General features: G+C 40.8%; 1 protein-coding gene across 4 annotated transcripts in view; it reads left to right on the top strand.

The window, feature by feature from the left end:
* The window catches only part of osbpl6 (oxysterol binding protein-like 6), a 45529-nt gene that overhangs the window by 11847 nt on the left and 12456 nt on the right, over window positions 1-21226 (top strand). For 2 of the 4 annotated variants that reach the window (XM_086267827.1, XM_086267828.1), the window contains exons 3-11: window positions 10745-10867; window positions 11200-11253; window positions 12212-12325; window positions 12411-12581; window positions 14332-14476; window positions 14645-14748; window positions 15186-15278; window positions 18257-18425; window positions 19078-19208. In XM_086267827.1, coding sequence (XP_086123953.1) covers window positions 10745-10867; window positions 11200-11253; window positions 12212-12325; window positions 12411-12581; window positions 14332-14476; window positions 14645-14748; window positions 15186-15278; window positions 18257-18425; window positions 19078-19208 — 1104 coding nt within the window. The remainder of the gene's footprint in view (window positions 1-10744; window positions 10868-11199; window positions 11254-12211; window positions 12326-12410; window positions 12582-14331; window positions 14477-14644; window positions 14749-15185; window positions 15279-18256; window positions 18426-19077; window positions 19209-21226) is intronic. The other 2 variants (XM_086267829.1, XM_086267830.1) reach the window with 2 other exon arrangements.

Here is a 21226-nt window from a genome sequence, read left to right as displayed (position 1 = left end):
TTCACTTAATTATTTGTACCTTTATTTTCAGTTGTTTCTATGAGAGACGATTCTGTAACTTACTGCAGTTTGGAGGAAATGTTGTTGTCAATGAAGTCAATTATTTCTGGTAAAAACAAACAAACAAAAAAATTGCAGTCAGCATCAGCGGGTCACACATAGAAAACAACTGGAAACTGGGATCAGCCAAGAAAATCTCTACCTTTGATCTGATGATTAAGTTTAATTTCCTTGTTAGTAAATAGTAACCATGCAGAGACATACAGTAGGGTAAAGCATTAGAAAACAAATCATTAGGTGACTTTGCTAGACTTCTTTTAAGGATGTAAGAGGACCCTAATCAAGCGAGCAAAGAGCCCCTCACAGCATTACGGACCCAATGAATCCCCTCTCTGTAGTTGTCAAGGGCTCAGGTTCATTTGTCACTCATATCAGTAAAAAAAAAAAAGGACTCTAATTTCACAGCTCACATGAGAGCTGCTTAAAATGAACCCCTGTCGTAAGCCACCTGAAGCCCATAACCCACCTTACCTCGTTGAGCTGCTGTGTCACTGTGGCTGTGCAGAAACAGGACACCGAAACTGGAATCTCTGACTACACAGCTTTTCCGTCGGCACTGCGTGATGAATATTTCATGAGGGACAGGCGGAGGCTTGGTGCTCCAGTGAACATGTGGCACACTCTGGTGAGCTGTGTGGAGCTTTGTGTCTTCAGGAGATGGCTCTCGGAAGAGAAAACGGAGCTGGTTTGAGAAATGGGGCCTGTTAGAAAAACACAGTCGAAGGCGTGCTGCTTGATGAAGCAGACACTCAACCCTTACAAACTCTCTGTTCACTGTTTCTTTAATGTTACCTACTCGCTTTTGAAAAAAGGTGAAAGGAGAAATATTTTATTAACAAATTTTTTGATTGTTGTAGCTGTCACGGTTAAGCATTTTGCTTTTTGCTTGCGCCTGCCTGAAAATAATTTTTACTTAAAAAGATTCACGTTCAAATTTGACATCCCTGAAACTGGCATATAAGCCATACCAAGTCCTGTAAAAAGCTAGGTACAACCTTAGTACTTCCACAGAGAGTCAGAGGTTAAGAAGCTGCCAGGTGCTGCTGATCACATGCACTTGATTAACTGATCATCAGCCAGTTTGAGCACCTGCAAAACACCTTAAAAAGTTTTTGTCAGTTTGTTGGTCAGGGGCATTCTTCCCAGGAGTAGACGTCCAAGCAAATTCAACCCAATTCAACCTTGCAAAGCTCAAATAAACTGCAAAAAACCCAAGCGCTACATTTCAGACTCTACAGGTCTTAGTTAGCATGCTAAATGTTAACGTTCATGAAAGTACAATTAGAAAAAGAATAAACAAATATGGCTTGTTGTTAGAAGAAAGCACCTTCTTTCTGAAAAGAACATGGCAGCAGAACATAGGTTTGCAAAGTTGCATCTGAACTACAAGACTTCTGAAACAATGTCATTTGCACAGATGAGACAAAAGTGGAGATATTTGGGCATAATGCACAGCAGTACACTTGGCTAAAACACACTATATCAGCTGAAACACCTTATATATATCAACTGTCAAGCACAATGGAGGAAAAGTAGTGGTTTGTGCTGGTTTTGCAGCCCCAGGATCTGTGCAGCTTGCACTCATTGATTCAACCTTAAACTCCTATATATGCCAAGGTTTTGTACAGTCAAATGTAAGCTAATTTATCTGACAGCTAAAGCATAGCTTTAATTGGGTGGTGCAACAGAACACTGATCCTAAGCACAGCAGCAATCTATAGCAGAATGGCTGAAAACAAAGAGGTGACCTTAAGAGAGCTGTGCAAAAACAAATACCTACAAACCTAAATGAACTACAGTAATGTTGTAAAGAAGCGTGAAATGAAATTCTGATAAAGTCACTCAGAAAATAATTACTTAATAGCAGCATTGTGAAGACCCAGTGCAGACTTTCTATAGTTTAAATATGAGATTTATAAATGCCATAGGTTGTACATGACACAAGACTTTGTAAATCACAGTTAAACACAAAAGTGTCTTCACAGGCTCCACAGGGTAAGGCCCAGTTCCATCCTTCCACTCTTGGACAAGAGTAACTCTCTGTGACTGCCGAAGGCAATCCTAAGTGAGGATAAAAATATTGCAGCAGGCTTCGGGATGCTCTTATCATCTCTGATGAGAAATGGCAGATTTTATAATCATCATCTGTTCCTTTTTTACTACTGTCAGATGTATATTGAGATCATTTCACAAAAATGAGCCCACTTTGTTTCCCTTTAATTCATACGTTTACAAGCACGTCGTCATTCTTTTCTTCTATTACAACTGATAACAGCTAACTAGTGATGAACGTTATTCATTTAGCGCTTCTCAAAAAAAAAAAAAAAAGTGCCTACAGGAAAATTCACACAGACTAAATCAGCAAAATAAATTTAAAATTAGGCCACAAAGAAGAGGGAAATCTTTCCCACGGCATTTTTGTGGTTTGTGTTGCGCTGTGCCAGATATTAAAAAATCTGCCTATATTCTCCAAGTATCATGGAGGAAGGAAAAGGGGGCAGTTTTCTGGCTTGCACCGCTGCAGCGGCGCAGGAGTCGCTTCTGATTTTTCCCATGCTCTCTCTGCAGGTGGACTTCATCTAGTTTTCTGAGCACTGCAGGTACTTCTTTCATAAGGTCCTTTGAGTGGCTATTCTGGCTTTCACTCAAATCACCCAGCCCCCCTGATGTGTGGATGATTGTGTGATGATCACATCTTAAACAGATTATTAACTGATTTAACTGCGAGGTTGTTTCCAACATCAAAACACGTCTGTGCTGATGTTATGTAAAGTTATACCGGCGCTTTCATTGCATTCGTGATAGCAGTATTAGTGTTTTCTGTGCAGGCAGTTTTCTTTGAGAAGAGTCAGTACAGCACATCTTCCCTTGGACCGCAGATCTTAAGACCTTAGCTAGCTTGGCCGGGCCTCAGCGTTTGTGGATAAATGAGAGTGGGGGCACTTTGTTTGGGGAAAGCCTTAATGGGATCCTGCCCCCATTTTCAAATCAATACATGTCACTTCTCTCACTGCTGACGAATCCTGTTCACTCTGGAAGCCCTCATGAGAGCAATTAGAAGCAGCACCTACAGCAAGCGCGAGCTGGCACCGACTCACGCACACAAAAATACACGCGATTCTGTGTAGATGAAGATAAATGAACAACTCAACGTGTTGCTGCAACTATCAGTTAATCCTCTTGTTGCCTGTCATTTCCTGTTCGATAAGACATTTTAACTTAGAGATAATCTGGGTGGAAATCACACTACTGTATGTGTTTGAAAAATATTTAGGAAAGGTCCCTTTGATGGAAGCTGGCTGAGATTTATGAGAGCGGGGAAATTAGTGATGAGATCAGTTGTGTTTTTATGGTAATGGCCAGAAATCACAATCTGCTCCCTCGTCTGAAGATGTCTCTCTTTTCAAAGTGGTTTTCAGTCACCAGGTGTTTTTGTTGTGTGAGATCATTGTGACAAATCCACTTCAGAAAAGAGAACTGAAATTAAGACACTGAAGTGGTTTACCTTAGATCAGGGGTGCCCAATCCCGGTCCTCGAGAGCTACCGTCCTGCAGCTTTTAGATGCATCCTTGTTCCCACACACCCAAATCAAATGAATGGCTTGTTATCAGGCCTTTGCCAAACACGATGGCATGCTGAAGAGGTAATCAAACCATTTGATTCAGCTGTGTTGGAGTAGGGATGCATCTAAAAGCTGCAGGATAGTAGCTCTCGAGGACTGGGATTGGGCAGCCCTGCCTTAGATTAACACTGAGTCATGGCCGCTTCCACTCAATATGTCAAGTTTTTGCATATTTTTCTCCAGGATATTAACCCCACTGATCCCTTTTATAGTCTGTTATTTGGGCAGAAAACTAGCTGATGCCATTATATATTTAGTTTTTACCTGGTTATTATGTTTAGCTTTTATTTATCCACGCAAAGACCTCTTTTTAAAAAAAGTGTTTCAGCTTGGCACACTACAATTTTTAATATTTATCTAAATTCATGTGACATAGCAGACATCCACTGACTACTGGATTATTTGCTTAAAGGCTGATGGGAGTTTCTCAACGCAAAGAATTGGGGTATTTTTCTGTGGACAAGCCTGTCACCTGATCTCAGCCCATTAGAGCTTTTCATGCTTTTCTAGTTATTAAATACAAAACTTAAGGCAGAAAGATGCACAAACAAGCAGCAACAAGCAAGCAAGCAACTTGGCTGCAGTGAAAAACAAAGGAAACATAATTCGGTGGTCTCGAGAGAGCTGGGAGTCATTTTAAGATTGGGATTTTCATCCAAATGTTAAAGACAATCATTATTTTTAAAAGGATGGTAGGTTGTTACTTGCTTCTGAGACTCTGAACATGGCAGACATAACTTTATAGTCTTGTCACAAAGGATCCCATGGCTGTAGAAAGCTACAGTGGATAGTCCTTCATGTTTTGATTAGGCAAATATTGACGCCGGATGCCCTGCCGGATGCAACCCCTAAGAGATTTGTGTTTCCTCCCGGGACTGAACCACTTGTTAGGTAAATGTGTAAACCACAATACTATGAAGCCACAAAAAGGAGCCCTTGCATATAATGCACTGTATTAAATCCCTGTGAGAAATAGATCAAAGCAATGGTACACTTTGATGGTTAAAAACAAAGCATAGGCGCTTAAGTCAAGTTGGCTAAATGACTGAGGCTTAAACATAAATGTAACGAAATAAGTACAAGAATGAAATAGAAATATTTCTTGTGTCAAACAAGAAAAGAAAATCTCTAGTCCAAATGGTTGGCGTTGGATTTACTTTGTCAAATACCTGTGAAGCGTAAGCTTTAAAAGTTCAGTAAATAAACCGTATGGAGTTCCAGTACTCATCCTCGGTTATGTCCGTACGTGCATGTGTTTTACAGAAGCAGCTGCAGTATTTCACCTGCAGGCTAACAGGGGACACATGCAGACTTTAAGGCTGTAACTGAATCTGCGGTGGTGTTTACACAGTGCATGACACCGCGCTTCTCTCAGGGTGTTAACGTCCCATCCATGTAGCAGTCTGCTCGCCTACTCCACCGTTTACTGCTCAGACGAACGCTGCGGTGAAATCCATCCTCGCGACAGGTCTTCTGTGGTTTTTAGCTGCTAAAATATAATCTTTCAGCGCAGCTTTGGTAGCTGAGTTTATAACGTAAAGATTACAGTTTCAGTACCTTACTATACAGGAAAAGATGTATTTTAAATTAATTTTTGTGGATTCAGTATTCTTTAACACTTCTCTACCTTCACCTGCTATCTCTTACCTCACCTACCTACCTCCACTCATGTAGCTTAAGACGACCCCACCTTTAACCCCCTAAATTATTCCCCTTTAATTCTATTTTAATTTTATTATATCTTATTTCATAGTTGTTTTATTTTGGTGAGCCTGGTCTTCCAGCGCTGTAGCCCATCTGCCTTGGGGTATTTTGCTTTCAGAGATGCTCTTCTGCATATTTTGGTTGTGACAAGTTGTTATGTGAGGTGCTGTTGCCTTTCCTATCAGCTCTAAGCAGTCTGGCAATTCTCCTCTGACTTCTGACATTAACAAGGCATTTTCAGCCAGAGAAGTGCCGCTCAATGGGTATTTTCTGTTTTTCGGGCCATTCTCTATAAATCCTAGAGAAGGTTTTTTGGAAAAATCTCAAGAGCTCAGCAACTAAATCACCTTTTTTCTGATGCTCAGTTTGAACTTCAGCAGGTCATCTTGACTATGTCTACATGCCAAAATGCATGGACTTTCTGCCATGTGATTGGATAATTAGATATTTGTGTTGAGTAGTTGAACAGGTGTTTGTAGAAGTGGCCAGTGTAGACTGATTTTCTGTTGAACTAACCAGTTAATCCACTTATTGTTGCAGCTGTACTATTACAAAGGTCTTGAAAATGTTTTTGTAAGATCACATGACTGCTTCTCCCTGAGCCTGGTTCTGCTGGATGTTTCTTCCTGTCAAAAGGGGGGTTTTCCTTCCCACTGTCGCCAAGTGCTTTGACATTGGCGGGTATCTAATTGTTGGGGTTTTCTCTGTATTGCTGTAAGGGGTTTACCTTACAATATAAAGCGCTAGGGCTGTGCGATATGACCAAAATCTCATATTCTCATCCGTAAACTCTCTGCATACTCTTTCACGTGATTCAGTTTATTTTGAAAAGTCTCAACAGGATCTTGAGCTTTATTGTGAAAGTGTTATGTGAAAAACAAACAAGCGGACAGCGGAGCCACGCGACGCTACGGTTTTACCGGCACTGTTGCTAACGACAACACCTATAAACAGGCGCTTGTCTGTCTGTAGTGTTGTTATATTAAATATAAGAGAAAGAGAGAACTTTAAGAAATTAATATAGCACTACAGTGGCCATCAAAACGATGAAAAAATGTTGCTGTAAACTGTTTATTTTACTACACCACAAAACAAACGTTAGCTTATATCGTCATCCGATCTGTATCGTTATATCGAACAGCCCTATAAAGCGCCTTGAGGAGACTGTTGTTGTGAACCTGAAATCTCATGAATCTCATAACCGACTTGTTAACGTAAAACTACTTAACAGCAATCTTGAGATACGATTTATTAATTAATGGACGAGACGAAAAGACCAAATGCCAGTTTTCTGGCCTTTATTTTTTTATTTTATGTTATTATCGCTTCTTTTTTGTTAGAACTTTCTGTTTTATTGTCATCACATTTTAATACGACTTGAATACACTTGCGTTGCGTCTGGTCTGTGTAGTACAGCAACTTAAAAACGGTGACAGGCTCTAAATGTACAGCAGCGTCAAATCAAGAGGCAGAGAGAGGCAGACGTGCAAGAGAAAGTGGCCATCTGAGGTGGGCTGTTATTGTGGCCGCTGATATTTATAGTGCTGATTTAGTGTAAGGCGTCCCCAAGGAGTGTTTGTCCTTTCTCCTGCTCAGAGAGACCTTAACTGTAATAGTTTGATTCATTGCGGTATTAAAAGGTCTGCTTTGCTACACTGCTGAGTGTCACTGCAGGTGGTGGATCCCAGAAAACTTGGCCTATGAAACTGACACAACTAGGCTGTTAGATTGACTTAGGTGATGATCAGGATTGTAGAAGTTTCTTTCGACTACTCAACATAGTTTTTTTTTAAAAATATATTGGTATCTCATGATTTTATTACACTGATATAGACTCGAGTATCAAGGGAGATATGAAAAGCTATTCAGATGTTTTGGATCAAGGAGCAAACTCTTCTAAATCCGGACATAGAAAAGCAGACAGCCTCTCGCTGATTCTGCCACAAGATCCTTCATTAAATGGGTACACTCACCAAGAGCTCATTCAGCTTTAAATTATTCTGCAGGAAGATCAATACATGTAAGCAGAGTACAGGAAATCACTTTGGGTTAATTCAGCTCTATTCTCCGGGTGAAATTACAAAAGCAATTTCTCTCACTGTAGCAGTACTGTCCATATAAGCCTGGATGAGAATATATATATAAAAAAAGTACATTTTGAGTTTTATTTATTTATTTATTCATTTTGTCAGGGTTAGGGGTGATTCATAATTTTACTGCATTTCTTTTTGTCTACATGAAGTCCAAACTTTATTACCCCCCTAAATAACATTTATTTATATAAAATAATAATTCCCCACTCACCCTGCAGGTGCTCTTTGTTTGTCCTTCAAGCTTAGGTCCTCCATCAGAGGCCTGTGAGCTCCAGGCTGATGCGCAGTATCTTTGCTGTTCCTGTCTCTGGGACATGCAGCTGGATGGTGTAATGGCAACACTGCTCTCTTTGGAACAATAGGTTGAGAGTTCAAATCCAGCGAGGGTCTCACAGACAAGGCTCCCTCATAATACCCCCAAGCCTGACTTGCATTCAGGACACACTGATGAGAGGTGGGCTGCTAGGACAATGACGTCGAATAACTGACAAAAAAATGTGTATATAAATGTCACTAGTAGTGTAATAAAGATTGGATCGGCAAATGTTAATCGTCCCTACTGCTGATGACAGAAAAATAACTTTACTTCTATGTCTATCTGTTATATAGCAGTATCTAAATTACCATTGATATATATTTTTAGAAGATTTTTTAGGTTTTGATTTACACAGCATGGTAGTCTGTTCTACTTTGGCAAAGTCAAATCATCTCTATGACACTGAGTTTAACAGGACTACATTTTGATCTTCTTCAGCAGCTGTGGCTACCAGTACTCAAGCTTTTTCTTAATTGCCAAAAGCAAACATACAGACCTGTCCAGTGGAAAGGCATACTATGGAATGGCACCTGGCTCAGAGTGATGTGTATTCCATCATCAGAGGGTGACTGCGAGGCTCTGTATGAACACCCATGACCTTAAAACTTTAATTAATTCAGTATGTCTCCCAGCCTTGGAGTCTGTGGCTTTTAACATATGGTTGTTAGGAATTTATTTATTTATATCCCTGATAGTTTGGGTTCTTTGTAAAGAAAACAGATGTATTGCAGCATTTGCAGCTCTATCCATCTATCTGTCCATCTATCCTGCTTATCCTTATCAGGGTCGCGGGGGTGGGGGGGGCTGGAGCCTATCCCAGCTGTCATAGGACAAGAGGCGGGGTACAGCCCGGACAGGGCGCAGGCTTTATTTTGCATGCTACTGATTTGAAGCTGCCTCAGATAAAACCTAGTAAGTTTGTGTGTAGCATTTTTACCATCATCACGCAGCTCAGATGATCTATTTTCTCGTAGTGTAATAGGTACAGTGCTACCTCTTAAGATATGACTCCTTTGCGCAGCGAGGTACATTTTGCTAACAAAGTTGAGCTTTTCCTCTACCCCAATTTCACAGGGCCACTCGGGCGAGCAGCTGCCCTCAGTGGAGCAACATGACCTCATTACCAGACAGATCTGTTCACCTGGTCATTAGATTAAACAAGCTGTTGCCTCCTTGTGTTAAATGTCCCGCAAACCAAGGTCAGGTGTTGTCATGCACACCCACAGAGCTGTCTCCAAGGTTGCAGCATCACATCATGCAGCGTGAAGCCACCGGCTATTAGTTAAGTTGCCAGAGATGCTTGTGAATTTTAAAGTGGGGTTTGCCTTAAAGGCTCTGCTGCTACTGATTTAAGTATGAAATGAAAACTCTGACCTACTTCACTGATCGTTACAATGAATGTGTTCCACATTATTATTTATTTATTTAGATGGATGTCAGATGGTTGCCTGGCAACCTTAGCAAGCAACCTCACATACATTACCTTCATTCAGCCAATGCCATGTTTACTTAAGGCAGAAGGCTTCTCAACCTAAGTATCAAACATGCTCCAACTTTTAGAGTTGTTTGATTTTTAGGCCATAATCAAGGTCTAACAGGACCATAAACTGAAAATGAGCACCAATATGTTGTCATTTCACTTTCATCTTTATCTAATAGTCAATTTCAATTACATTTTTTTATTCAATTTTATTCATATAGTGGCAGATTCCACCAACAGTTTCCTTTAAGGCACCTTAAATTGTAAGGTAAGCGCTTTGGCAACATTAGGAAGGAAAATCTCCCTTTTAACAGGAAGAAACTTCTGACAGAACCCATTTCAGGGAGGGCCGGCCAGCCGCCTTGACCGGTTGGGGGTGAGGGGAGGAAGAAAGGACAAAGACACAAACTTTAAACATTAGAGCATTACCGGAAAAACACCCTTTAACCAGGCGTTAACCATCACACGGCTCATTATCAAATCATTCCCCACACACATTGCCAAAATCATTTTCAGTGGCTATGTTGTATCATTTATTTAGCGATATGCTTTATTGTTAAATAAACACATGCTCTGTTCATTTCGTATCATTAAACAGGTCACCGGCAACCTGACTAAGGTTGGGTTAGAATTAACATTTGCTTTAGTAGAAAGAGAGAGACTATACCTGAAGATATTACCCTTCGAGTGAACTCTCATACAGTGTAGCATTCCAGTTTTACTCTTAAAAGCTTTTCCATTTGATTAAAAGGAGATGGATGCTGAGCAAAATCTGACTCCAACAACAAGCCCAGACTGCTCACTGGTGGCCTGATGGATGTTAAGAGGGTTAAACTGTGTATTTCACCCCAAAGTTTGACTGACAGATTACTACTTGGGGGTTAAAGAGCACAATAAAACACTACCAAGATGAACTGATTGTGGTTTGGCAGCTCTGCTAAGTGGAAACAAAAACAATTATAGGATAAAGTAGGGGAATGCCCGTTTAAATAACTTATAAGAATATCAAAAGTTTCTAAACAAAATAACTTCCAAAATGGGTTATGTGAGGTAGTAGACATGTTTGTCACTCTGTTGTGCATTTTTCTGCCTTTAAAACCTGTATGACAGGAGGATGTCTTACCTGTCCCTGCCTGACCCTGCTGTCCCTCTACTCCAGAGGCATCACTTTGATTTACTGACCCACTAGGAGCAGGAAGAGCACAGTCAGGAGAAGGCTAATGGAGTGGAAATGCTGAGAGAGCAGGAGGAATTTCAATGGGGCAGTTTTTCTTTAAATGTGTGGCACGGGGGGGGGGAATAGAGAAATGTTGCATATATTCCTGCTGCTTTCACCATGAAAACAATCACACGACAGCTGCATCTTATCTTTGTATTATACAGAGAGCGCGTCCGGATTTTCCTTCTTATTCTGGAGGAATAAGTGGATTAATTCTGACACAGCTGCATATTTTCATTTCTTTTCTAGGAGGCAGACAGCTGGGAGATAATCGAGGGGCTGAAAATTGGTCAGAGCAACGTCCAGAGGCCTGATAAACACGAGGGGTTTATGTTGAAGAAGCGGAAATGGCCCTTGAAAGGCTGGCACAAGGTAAGATTCATGGGTAAAGTGAGACACAAAAGCTATTGATGTGGGACAAACATTTTCACATACAGCCTCTATCTGGTTGTTAACAGGTTTCCTGTTCAATAAAGTGTCATTATTTGAAAAAAAATTCCCTTTTTCATAAACCCTCCTTTATCTTCTCTTCCTTCAGAATGAATCCACAAAATATTTGCATGAACTATTAGAGAGTTGATTAAACAAGGATAAAAAATAGACTTTGCATTTGCATAGAATCTGCAACGTTAACAGATCCAGCAGGATTTGTATTCAGTTTATGCCCCTCCTGTCATTTATTTTTGTGCTTGTTTCCTCTACAGCGTTTTTTTGTTCTGGACAATGGTATCCTGAAGTACTCCAAGTCCCCCATTGATGTAAGTAACCCTGACTGTAACCTACGGGCAGAAGCGGGGCAGACTGGGCTAATATCAGTTTTGCTTGGCAATGAATCAGCAGAAACATCAGCGACATGGGTCACAATGTTCACTGTGTTTCAGCAAGCTGGGTCACTCTGCAGAAAAGCAAAAACTTCTTTGGCAAACTTTCCATCACTGGAAGGAAACCAGTGAGTCCTGCACATTCTGGAGTTATTGGCATCAGTGGTACATGAGCCCTTCTAGTTAAAAGTGTTTAAATACTGCTAACTAGACAGTACAGACCCATTCGCTGACTTCTTAAATGATCATTACATTCTCAACAAAGGGTCAGTGTCTTTGCTAGTTTCCCACTTTTCTTGATTAAAGCAACTAAAAGGGTAGTGTGTATAGATCTCTGTTAGCTAAACAGTGATCAATGCTCATTTTAAACATGGCCAAAGTTACAAATAATGAAGTCATTGCACTAAATGTGCAGATAATCTCTGTGAGCCAAATGCTCAGCCAAATGATTCAGACAGTTTTATTTAAAACCAACATTATAGCTGGCTTTGAGCACAGAAGCCCCGCCCACCTGCTGTTCAAACCTTCTGTTTGCTTGAGGAGCCCAATTAGAAGAAATTGATTGGTTTGTCTCAGAAAGTAGATGAGTAGATGATCTGAGCAGCAGCACCAAGGCCATATGACATGGAGCTGGAAATGAGTATAGTAGGTCCACTGTAAGAAGAGCACTGGTAACCTGCTAATCTGAAAATAAAATGTTAAATATATTCAAAGCTTCCTGCAGTCGAAGACTTTTCTTCAAGTCACTCAGCCAAACAAGAATCAAATCAGTCTTCTCTGGCTGGTATTGTTAATTGATTATTGTTACATTGTGATATTTTTACAGTAAAAAAATAGTATGAATTACAAATATGTGGAGATATATATACATACATAACTCTGTCATTGTCTTTAGATCCAAAAAGGGAAACTTCATGGCAGCATCGACGTCGGCCTCTCAGTTATGTCCATCAAGAAGAGGGCCCGTCGCATCGACCTGGACACTGAAGAGCATATCTATCACTTGAAGGTAACACTGATGATAATAATCCATCACTGATACAAGCAGTCAGGTGGTGACAGAGGTCGAGGCTTATTCTTCCCCTCGTCTTTAGGTCAAATCTCAAGACATATTTGATGCCTGGGTGTCAAAGTTGCGTCATCACCGGCTTTATCGGCAGAACGAGATTGTGCGGTCTCCCCGGGATGCCACCATGAGAACATTTCCTCCTTCGGCGGCCATGGATTCCCCCCAGCCCACGCCAGCTGTGGTAAATGAAGTCAAGGTGAGCTCTCTTCTTCCTTATGGCACTATTTGTGCTCTTTCTTTGGTCTAAAATTGGCCAGAATTTCTGATTAAAATAACTTTTGAGTAATTATCTGTGTATGTAGACTCATTTACGTTGTGATGCTTGACATAAGCAGACATTTTTAGTCTTGCTTAGTGCTTTCTTGTTTGGTCAAACACCAATAATGCTAAAGGCAAAATAGCTTAAAGCTCTTAAATCCTCTTAAAAGCTCAATTTCTTTGACTAATTCTTGTCTGGGACTGTCTGAGAGGTAGCCAGTGCAGTTAACAGTTTTCAAGAAAGGATCCATCGCACAAGCCCCTGTAAAGCAGTATATTGTGGTTTTTACACAGCAAACAGGATGTAAAGTGAATGAATGAACTTCAGGTGATCCTTAACTCTGAACAAGGCTCCTGGTCTCTCTTCTAGTTTATTTTCTAGTTCTCACATATAATATGAAAGTAGTATTGAAAGCAAATAAATAAGAAATGCCTGACTGATGCTCTACACAAAGAAATCAGAACATTTTTCTACCTCAGAAAAAAAGACATTTTGTTCTCCCTCTCAGAGTCTGCAATTACTTATTCAAGAAGAGCATCACGGTTAGTGAGAGATCTCCTAGTTTTGTCTTTATTGGAAACTGGGATAACGCACCAAAAACATCATCTGTGAGAGAGAGGAAGTAAAGTTCGCGGAACATTCACAGTAATGACAGACATAATGCTCACACATGACTGTTGTCGTCAACCACACCTGACAAGTCAGCAGTTTTATTTATGGATGCCATTGTTGTACGAAGTTGGACCTGAAAACTTGCTTCGCCTCACCCAGACGTTTCCCCTGAATAATAGCTAAATAATATCTGCCTAATGTAGTAAAGTTGATGAGACAGGTAACTAAATCTTGCCCATTAAGACAAGAAGGCTTGCTTTTCTCGGCTGTTTCCAGTTAGGCGTTAGCCTCGGTCCCTGCAGGTGTGCTTGAAGTGTGCGTAAATGCGAAGATTCATTCGCTGCAGCTTCTCCTGGGAGTGATGCTCCATGCCACACGGAGGCCGTTAGAGGTGATCAGTAGGATTTGGATTTCGAGCATCTGGCTGCGGCCTGATGAGCTCTCCCAGAAGAACAGCTTAAATGAGAGACTCTGGTCCTAGAGTCAAAATTAACTACTGCTTCAAAGACTCGGAAGGAAGATAGGCAAGGTGCTGTACAAATAAGAAGCGTGCAGTTTCTGTTCATAACAGCATATTTTTTTCCATGTGAGCATTAATATTAGCTGTGAGCTGCTGACAGCGTGCAGTCCTTTACTTTTGGCTGCTGAACAGATTCACCGCAGCTGTCACACACAGGTTGCGTAACCCTAACCCAGCGTCACTGAAATTGCAAATCTAGACCAAAACTTTCAACTATGTACAAGCAAGACAGACTTTCTTGCCTTCACTGTCAAAAATCATTGTATATATTGTAACAATCTTCCGATTTGATTTGATTTCAGTGATGCACCAAAGGAAAAAAAATCTGATTGATGTAATTATATTGGTTCTCATTTCTTCCTCTTTTGTCTGTTGCAGACAAGATTACATTGATCAGAAGAACATTTCATACATTAGCTGGAACCCTAATCCACAGTATCCTTTCTTTAATGACATAAGTGCTTCTTGTATATCTATAGGTATCATCGGTGCCTGATTGACCACTACAGTAGTTTCCGAAATGATATTTTAGGCTCTGTTATTGTGTCACCACAGCAGACCAAACCAAGCAGCTTGCCATGGCAGCCAGCAGCCCCCAGTAACAGCAGCACCAGCAGCCTGCCTGCATCCTACAGTAACGGACAGAGTAAGGTGGTGGCATGGCTGCAGGAGTCAGAGGAAATGGACAAGTGTGCAGAGGGTAAGTGCACACTTTCCCTACGCTTCTAACAAATCTGATTTCACAAGAGGAGTGGATTAAATCAAGCCTTTGGCACGGCAATAAATCCGGGAGAGATGATTTGGTGACCATTTCGTGACACATAAGGCTGAATGAGATCGTGACCGCGCGTGTAAATTTTATTTTCAGAGCTCGCACGCTGCCAGTCCAACCTGACCGAGCTGAGCCGGTTATTGCAGAGTCTGGAGATTCTACAAAGGACACAGTCAGCGCCCAACTTCACAGATATGCAGGTAAAACAAACACACACATAAATACACACACATACAGCAGAGAGCAAGGGGAAACAATTTAGTGCAATCCTGCATTGTAAACTCAGGCTAGCTGAGGCAGTGACGACGGTGCGACCTCTGCAGTCACCTTCAGTACCTGCCCGTCTAGACAGACGAGATCCAGCGATACTCACAGGACACCTGCTGCTTTTCTGACTGATCAGTATCTGTTAATTTATTGTGTTTGTTTTATATCGTGGAGCTTTTTGTTTGGTGATTTTTGGCTGAAATGCATTTTTAATACCATACATTCCCTTTTTTTTTTTTGCATGTAACCCATCAGTGTCATTTCACTGATCTATGTCTGTGGTAACTTTCTGGTTTTTTGGTTTGTTTTTTGTGATGTGTTTGTCTTATTAACCACATTTTTCATGCTCTGACCCACGTGTGCCCAAAAGACCAATTGCGTTGAGTTATCAAAGAAAGAAAAGCGCTTGAACAGAAGATGGAGAACAAAAAGTGTCGGCAAAGATGCAAAATTCCAGCTTCAGGTACCTGTCTTCAGACGTCTACACAAACACACACACACACAGATGCATATGTCACTGTGAGAAAATCTCTAAGTCTCTAAGCAAAGCATTATTCAAGTTTTTACTTATAACATAATAAGTGTAAATTGTGGGGTAACTGAGAGGTCTGGCTTTGATACGTGCATGTGTAATCAAATTGTTGTCGAGCAAATTGGAAGTGTGGACAAGCTTACGACACAGAAGCCAACAATTTTGTTTCGGCCTCTTCTATTGTTGCTCGTTTTTCTCTTTTTTGTTCTTTAGTCTGCAGTAGGGGTGGGTTTTTATAATCGATTCATCGATTAAAATCGATTCTGGCTTGGATAACGTAAAATCGATTCATTAAAATCCTGAATCGATTTTTTTAATATAAATTTATTTTGCCCGAAATGCCAGAATCTCTGGTGACATCTCACAAAATTTCAAGAACCACCAAACAGTTAAGACAGTAAATGAGAGCAGGTACACGGATTCTGCACATAGACTTAAACACACAGCGCGACCTGCGGATCAGAATCAGTTAGATGTCGCCTTTCTCACGGTCGGGGCTGAAAGCCGACAGCTCGCTGATTCTGATCTGTCGGCGGGTCCACGCTTTGTGTTCACGCCCTTTATGAGCCGATTCTAAAGCTGTTAGTTTGATCTCTCTCCAAACAATATTGACCGAACCAGCAGCAAAAGAAGATCCAAACGCTTCACATAAACATCGTCATGAATTCACTCAGACTTTTACTGTTTTGCTTCCACTGCGATGCACAGCTCTCTCTCTGTACTTCAAGAACAGTTTCCCTTTCTTCATTATTCGCTTGCTTGTTACGCACAAGTCTACTGTTGTTTACAGCGCTGTCAGCCGCTGTTTTTTTCCCTTTTACATTCTTCCGAAAAGAAAACCTCATTTCTGCTGTTCAATACTGAACAAATTTAAACTTTTTAAAATTATTCAAAATGCAAAACGCTGTGTCTCTAATAAAACCGCTGTAACTTCAGAGGTAATGTTCATATGTTGATTAATGGTTTTCTTTCGTTTTTGATGTACTGCAGAATATTTTATAAAATCCCAGGCCAGGAAAATCACCTTCATGTTTTTCTGTGTTTTATCTTCAGCTACTTTGACACAAAGGCATCTGCTGTGACGCTCACACCTGTGATAAAGTCTTGCGTGTGTCAGCTTCCTTTTTATTGATACAAAAATATGTAAATGTACTGATCTGAATTATAATATTTCTGACTGTCAAAATTTCCCAGATTTAAATCGAATCGAATCGAATTAAATCGAATTAAATCGAATCGTGGATCGAATCGATTCGGGACCTTGTGAATCGGAATTGAATCGATTCTAGAAATCAGTGACGATACCCAGCCCTAGTCTGCAGCTCCACTTGTTATTGTCGTGCGGCTCGGCCTGATTTTGCTAATATATCTTAATTTTGCACGATATATCAGTTTGTGCAAAACTGAATGTGTGTCCATGCAACTTTATGCACTTTGTTAAACCAGTCATAAACTTTTATTAATCCCATTAGTAGTAAAATGTCATTACTGCTCATTGAATGCATTTTTTGTTTCACCATGGCTCCACGCTAAAGCAATTTCAACGGACCCAGAATATTTTCACTCACGCTAACATCTGCAATCAGGCTATGAAGATGGTTATGAACTCGATAAATCATCTTAAGGTTTATGAATCTAGCTGCGAGCATTTTCACATGGCCACAAACATGAACAGTGATACTGCTGATTTTTACAAAGGAAGATAAAACTGTGATGCTGAAAAAATACAAAGACATTAATGACATAATACAGAGTGAAAGTACCACAGCCTGTGCAGGCAAACCCGTGGTATGTGTGTGGTATAAGTGCTTTGGTGAGTAAGAGTGGAAAAGATCTATTATATTAATAAAGTTTAGCCTGTTTGAAGCCAAGAAGGAAAGCGCTGACAGTGTAAATTAACAACACTATCAGTGCTGTGTCATTAAGACGGGGGAGAATCTGATGGATTACAATTGTTATTCCATGAAATGTATATTTATGTGAGGCAAAGTGTATGTGAGACAGTCTTAATTGAGAAAATGCATAAACAGAATTCAAATGTAGGCCTAACTCTGTGTGTAAATTTGAGATAAGGTCAGAAAATACAATCGGTGTTCTCTTTTAGGATCATAGGCTATATTAATGCTTATAGAAAAACGAAATTGCTGTAAGCAGCAAAGTGACATCTTCCGGTAAAGATAAAGATATGCAGTGGTCAGAAAGCACTTCCAGGAATGCTGGCCCATTTTCCAGAGATTTCACTGGTCTGTGGGAGGTGATTTCATACCTGTTGATCTGTTATCTAGAGCATTACATTCTCCAGCATGGCCTATCCTGGTAAGATGTTGTTCCCAGGGAAACCTGGGCTCTTAGACACCTATAGATTTCATGAATAAAAGATTGTTACTCTGAGAGAAGACTATGGAAGCATTTCCTTCAGTGTCGTTTTTAGGAAAGTAATTTTAAAAAGAATCCTCATTGTGGCATGTTGGCATCTCGTGTCAAACCGGGGACCAAATTCTCAACACAAACGTCCACATGCTAACAGAGGCGTGGATGTGACACAAACTCTGTGCATGAACAGAATACAGATAAACCAGGAAAGTAACACACTAACTGCGTCGGTGTTAACAGAGCAATAACTTCATTAACTTTTATTATCTGGTGATATGCTAATTAGCTACATGCTCTTATGCTGTTTAGCCATTTTTAGCTGCTAATGCCTGGTTAAAGCTCTTGTCAGAGGTCCAGTGCTTAAAGGCCCTTCAGATAAAGAGTGAACTGGAAATTTATCAGAATAATGTTTGGTCTTGTCAGATTTAGTTCTGTGGTTCTTAGAGATTGTTTTGGCTGCAAGACACAAAAAGAAGAGCACTGTTGTGCCACACGGGTGACTGACAGTCAGCCTCTGTGATTGTCTCTCTCTCCAGGTTCCTCTGTCTGCCAGTATGTCCCCTGTCCGCCTCCACTCATCCAACCCTAACCTGTGTGCCGAGCTGGTGGACTTTCAGCCCCCTGTCTCCCGCTTGACAGACAGTGTAGAGTGTGCCAGCGACTACATTAAACTTCAAGAGGAGTTCTGCATTATTGCCCAGAAAGGTACGAACGCAGCATGTAGGACAAGGTGGACTTTATTCTCATCTCATACTGTAGCTGCTGATCATCATTAAATGATCTTCGTGTTTGTGGCTGTAATGTGACAAAATGTGGAACAGTTCAAGGGGGCCGAATACTTTTGCAAGCCACTGTATATGAAGAGAGAGACAGACAGAGAGAACAGTACTGCACAAGCAAATAAAGACAATAAATGTGGTTTATAGCAAGTGAAGGGCTAAGGAAAAGAGACCGGTCTTTATACTGGTTTTAAATTCCTTGCAGGAGAAGGGAAATCTAATTGTTAATGACAAACTGTTCCACAGTTTAGGGCCAGCAACCGAAAAATGCACAATCATGGTTTTAAAGTCAGTGTGTGGGATGGACAGCAGCGATAGCTCAGCAGATCTGAAAGATATGAAGGGCGAAGTAAGGGGGCAGCACTTTAGTGAAATGATCTGGTTCTAGTCCATGAAGTGGCTTAGAAACCAGTAAACCAGCACATGGTGCATGTTATGTCTCATTCTTGGTACCACTGTGTGACTGATTCTTACATAGAGAGAGCATTGGCGAATAGCGACAGAGGAGCTAGCGATGCCTTTGAACCGGTGCGCGGGTTTCTAAGTTACTGCTTTTCTTTGATCCTGTCTCTCTGCAGTCCACTCGCTGCTGAAGTCGGCCTTCAACACTGTGGCCATAGAGAAGGAAAAGATCAAACAGATTCTGTCTGATCAGGAGCAGCCAGACCAGTCGGCCCAGATCAACTCTCTCAGGAAGTCTCTGTCACAGGTAATGAGCTCCCTTCAGTGGGAATCAGAGTAACCCATGATACGATCCCAGAGACATGCAAGGAGGAGATATGGCACAGAAAGGACGCTGAATAGAAATCAATGAGAGAATTCTGTAACACGCAGAAGTCAGTGATCTGCTTTACAACAGCTGAGTAAAATATGAGCCAGTCATCTTTTTGAAAAAACATCTCAGTTACAAATTCAGTGTTACAGCTTTCTCACCAAAAGTCTAGAGACAATAATAAAATGGCTCCTGTGGCAAGATTTTCTTTAAGCCAGATGCTGATGTTAATCTAACAATATGATCGTGATGCTGTTATGGAAGAACAGTTCTGTTATTATTAATATGTTGCACAATGTCTGTGTAACCAGATATGAAAAAATACAGCTAAAAGGCAAAATGCAGGATTAATCTAGTGTTTGCTGCACTGCAGTGACAGTGTCTATAAGTACTAACATCATTATGTAGTTTTAATAATGTGTTATTAAAGCTCCCTCTAGTTTGGTCTCACCTGCTTTCGGCCATCTTGACAGAGTTTTTCTCTACGGCGACTTAGCTTTACTCGATTAGCGCCACTGTGAGAAGTCAGGAAGTCATAAATCTGGCAGCTGAAACTGGCTGGAGACCATTTAGAGCACCTGCATGTTTTAATGAAAGCCTCAGTATTTGCCACCAGTCTATCTACAGCGTATCACCAGAGGAGGCTGGAGGACATGTTGCCGATGTAATCTTTGGTGGTGATGTCTCTCTTCTCCTTCTATTTAGTCTTTGCCAATCTGTTTTCGTGCTACAAATGCAAACTGTGACGCTGTATCAACATCACAGTTAAAAAGAAAAATGATGTGTGGAGGTGAGAGCCCAGGCAAGTGAGCCGTGAACGTCCAATCATCTTTTCCCACATTAATTGGTGAGCGGGAGAAATGTGCAGTGCAGTTCATTAACTCTTCTCCTCAGGGCTGTCTCTCTACCACCGCGATTTAATTGGACTGTTCCTCTGCTAACAGTTGACATCATTTCAGTGAAATGTTTCACTCGCTGTTTTATCTCCGTTTCGTTCCTAATTGGATTCTTGTGTGACACGCTTGTCGCAGGATGGAGGTCAGGTTTGGTGGCAGAGCTCTGTGGGAGGTTGATAATCAGGAGTTGTGGTTGCTATAGTTACAGCTGCTGATGTCAGCTACTGTAATCCCCGCAGGATATAAGTGAGTGTTATTGCCATCTTAGTTTTATGTATTTAATATTTCCTTTGGCATACAGTAGGTACGTTTATACCTAAACCTACATTTTCTATTTCTTTTTTTTAAGTTTTGATCAAACATCTGCAGAAAGGAACAGCATTGCATTAACTTAATTACATTTTTGGCCACCTGATGAACGAGAGTCTAATACTTCCTCTCTTTTTGTCCCCATAAGGCTTTGAGGCTATTGTGTGGCTCTTAATCAGCTAAATACTTCACTCTGTCCACCAGCTAGTCGCTGTGACTCCTCTCCTCTTCTGCTGCTTCACAGTGGATTTATCACAACTATAAACTGCCCTCTTCAGTTGTAAAAATCTCTAAATATAGTCATGAGAACAAGTAAGAGAACAAGACAAACTGACAACATTTGGACCTCAGGAGTTAATATTGGCCTGCCCTTCATGTATGAGTATGTGAATAATGAATTAAACCTGTGGTGAGTGAACCATCACTGGACACTGGTCATGACCAGGTAAAGTAAACAAAACACACTACCTGGCCACTTTGGTGCAGCTTAACTTAACACAAATCTAACCAACCACCATGGCAGTAGACATCATTGGGATTACCTGCTGAAGTTCAAACTGAGCATTCGAATAGGGAAGAAAGATGATTTTGTGACTATGAACATGGCATGGTTGTTGGAATTTTCAGAAACTGATGATCTACTGGGATTTCCCCAAACAATCATCTTTAGGGTTTACAGAATATGGTCCAAAAAACAGAAAATACCCATTGAGTTCATTAGGTGAAAATTCCTTGTTCATGTAAAGAGTC

This window comes from Aulonocara sp. 'chitande type north' Nkhata Bay, linkage group LG16, assembly GCF_057382095.1.
Source record: "Aulonocara sp. 'chitande type north' Nkhata Bay isolate Kocher_YH1m ecotype deep benthic linkage group LG16, A_spYH_male_GT1.1, whole genome shotgun sequence".
In the NCBI taxonomy this organism is placed as follows: Eukaryota; Metazoa; Chordata; class Actinopteri; order Cichliformes; family Cichlidae; genus Aulonocara; species Aulonocara sp. 'chitande type north' Nkhata Bay.
Note: the sequence above shows the minus strand (reverse complement) of the source record. Positions and strands in the feature narration are given on the sequence as shown.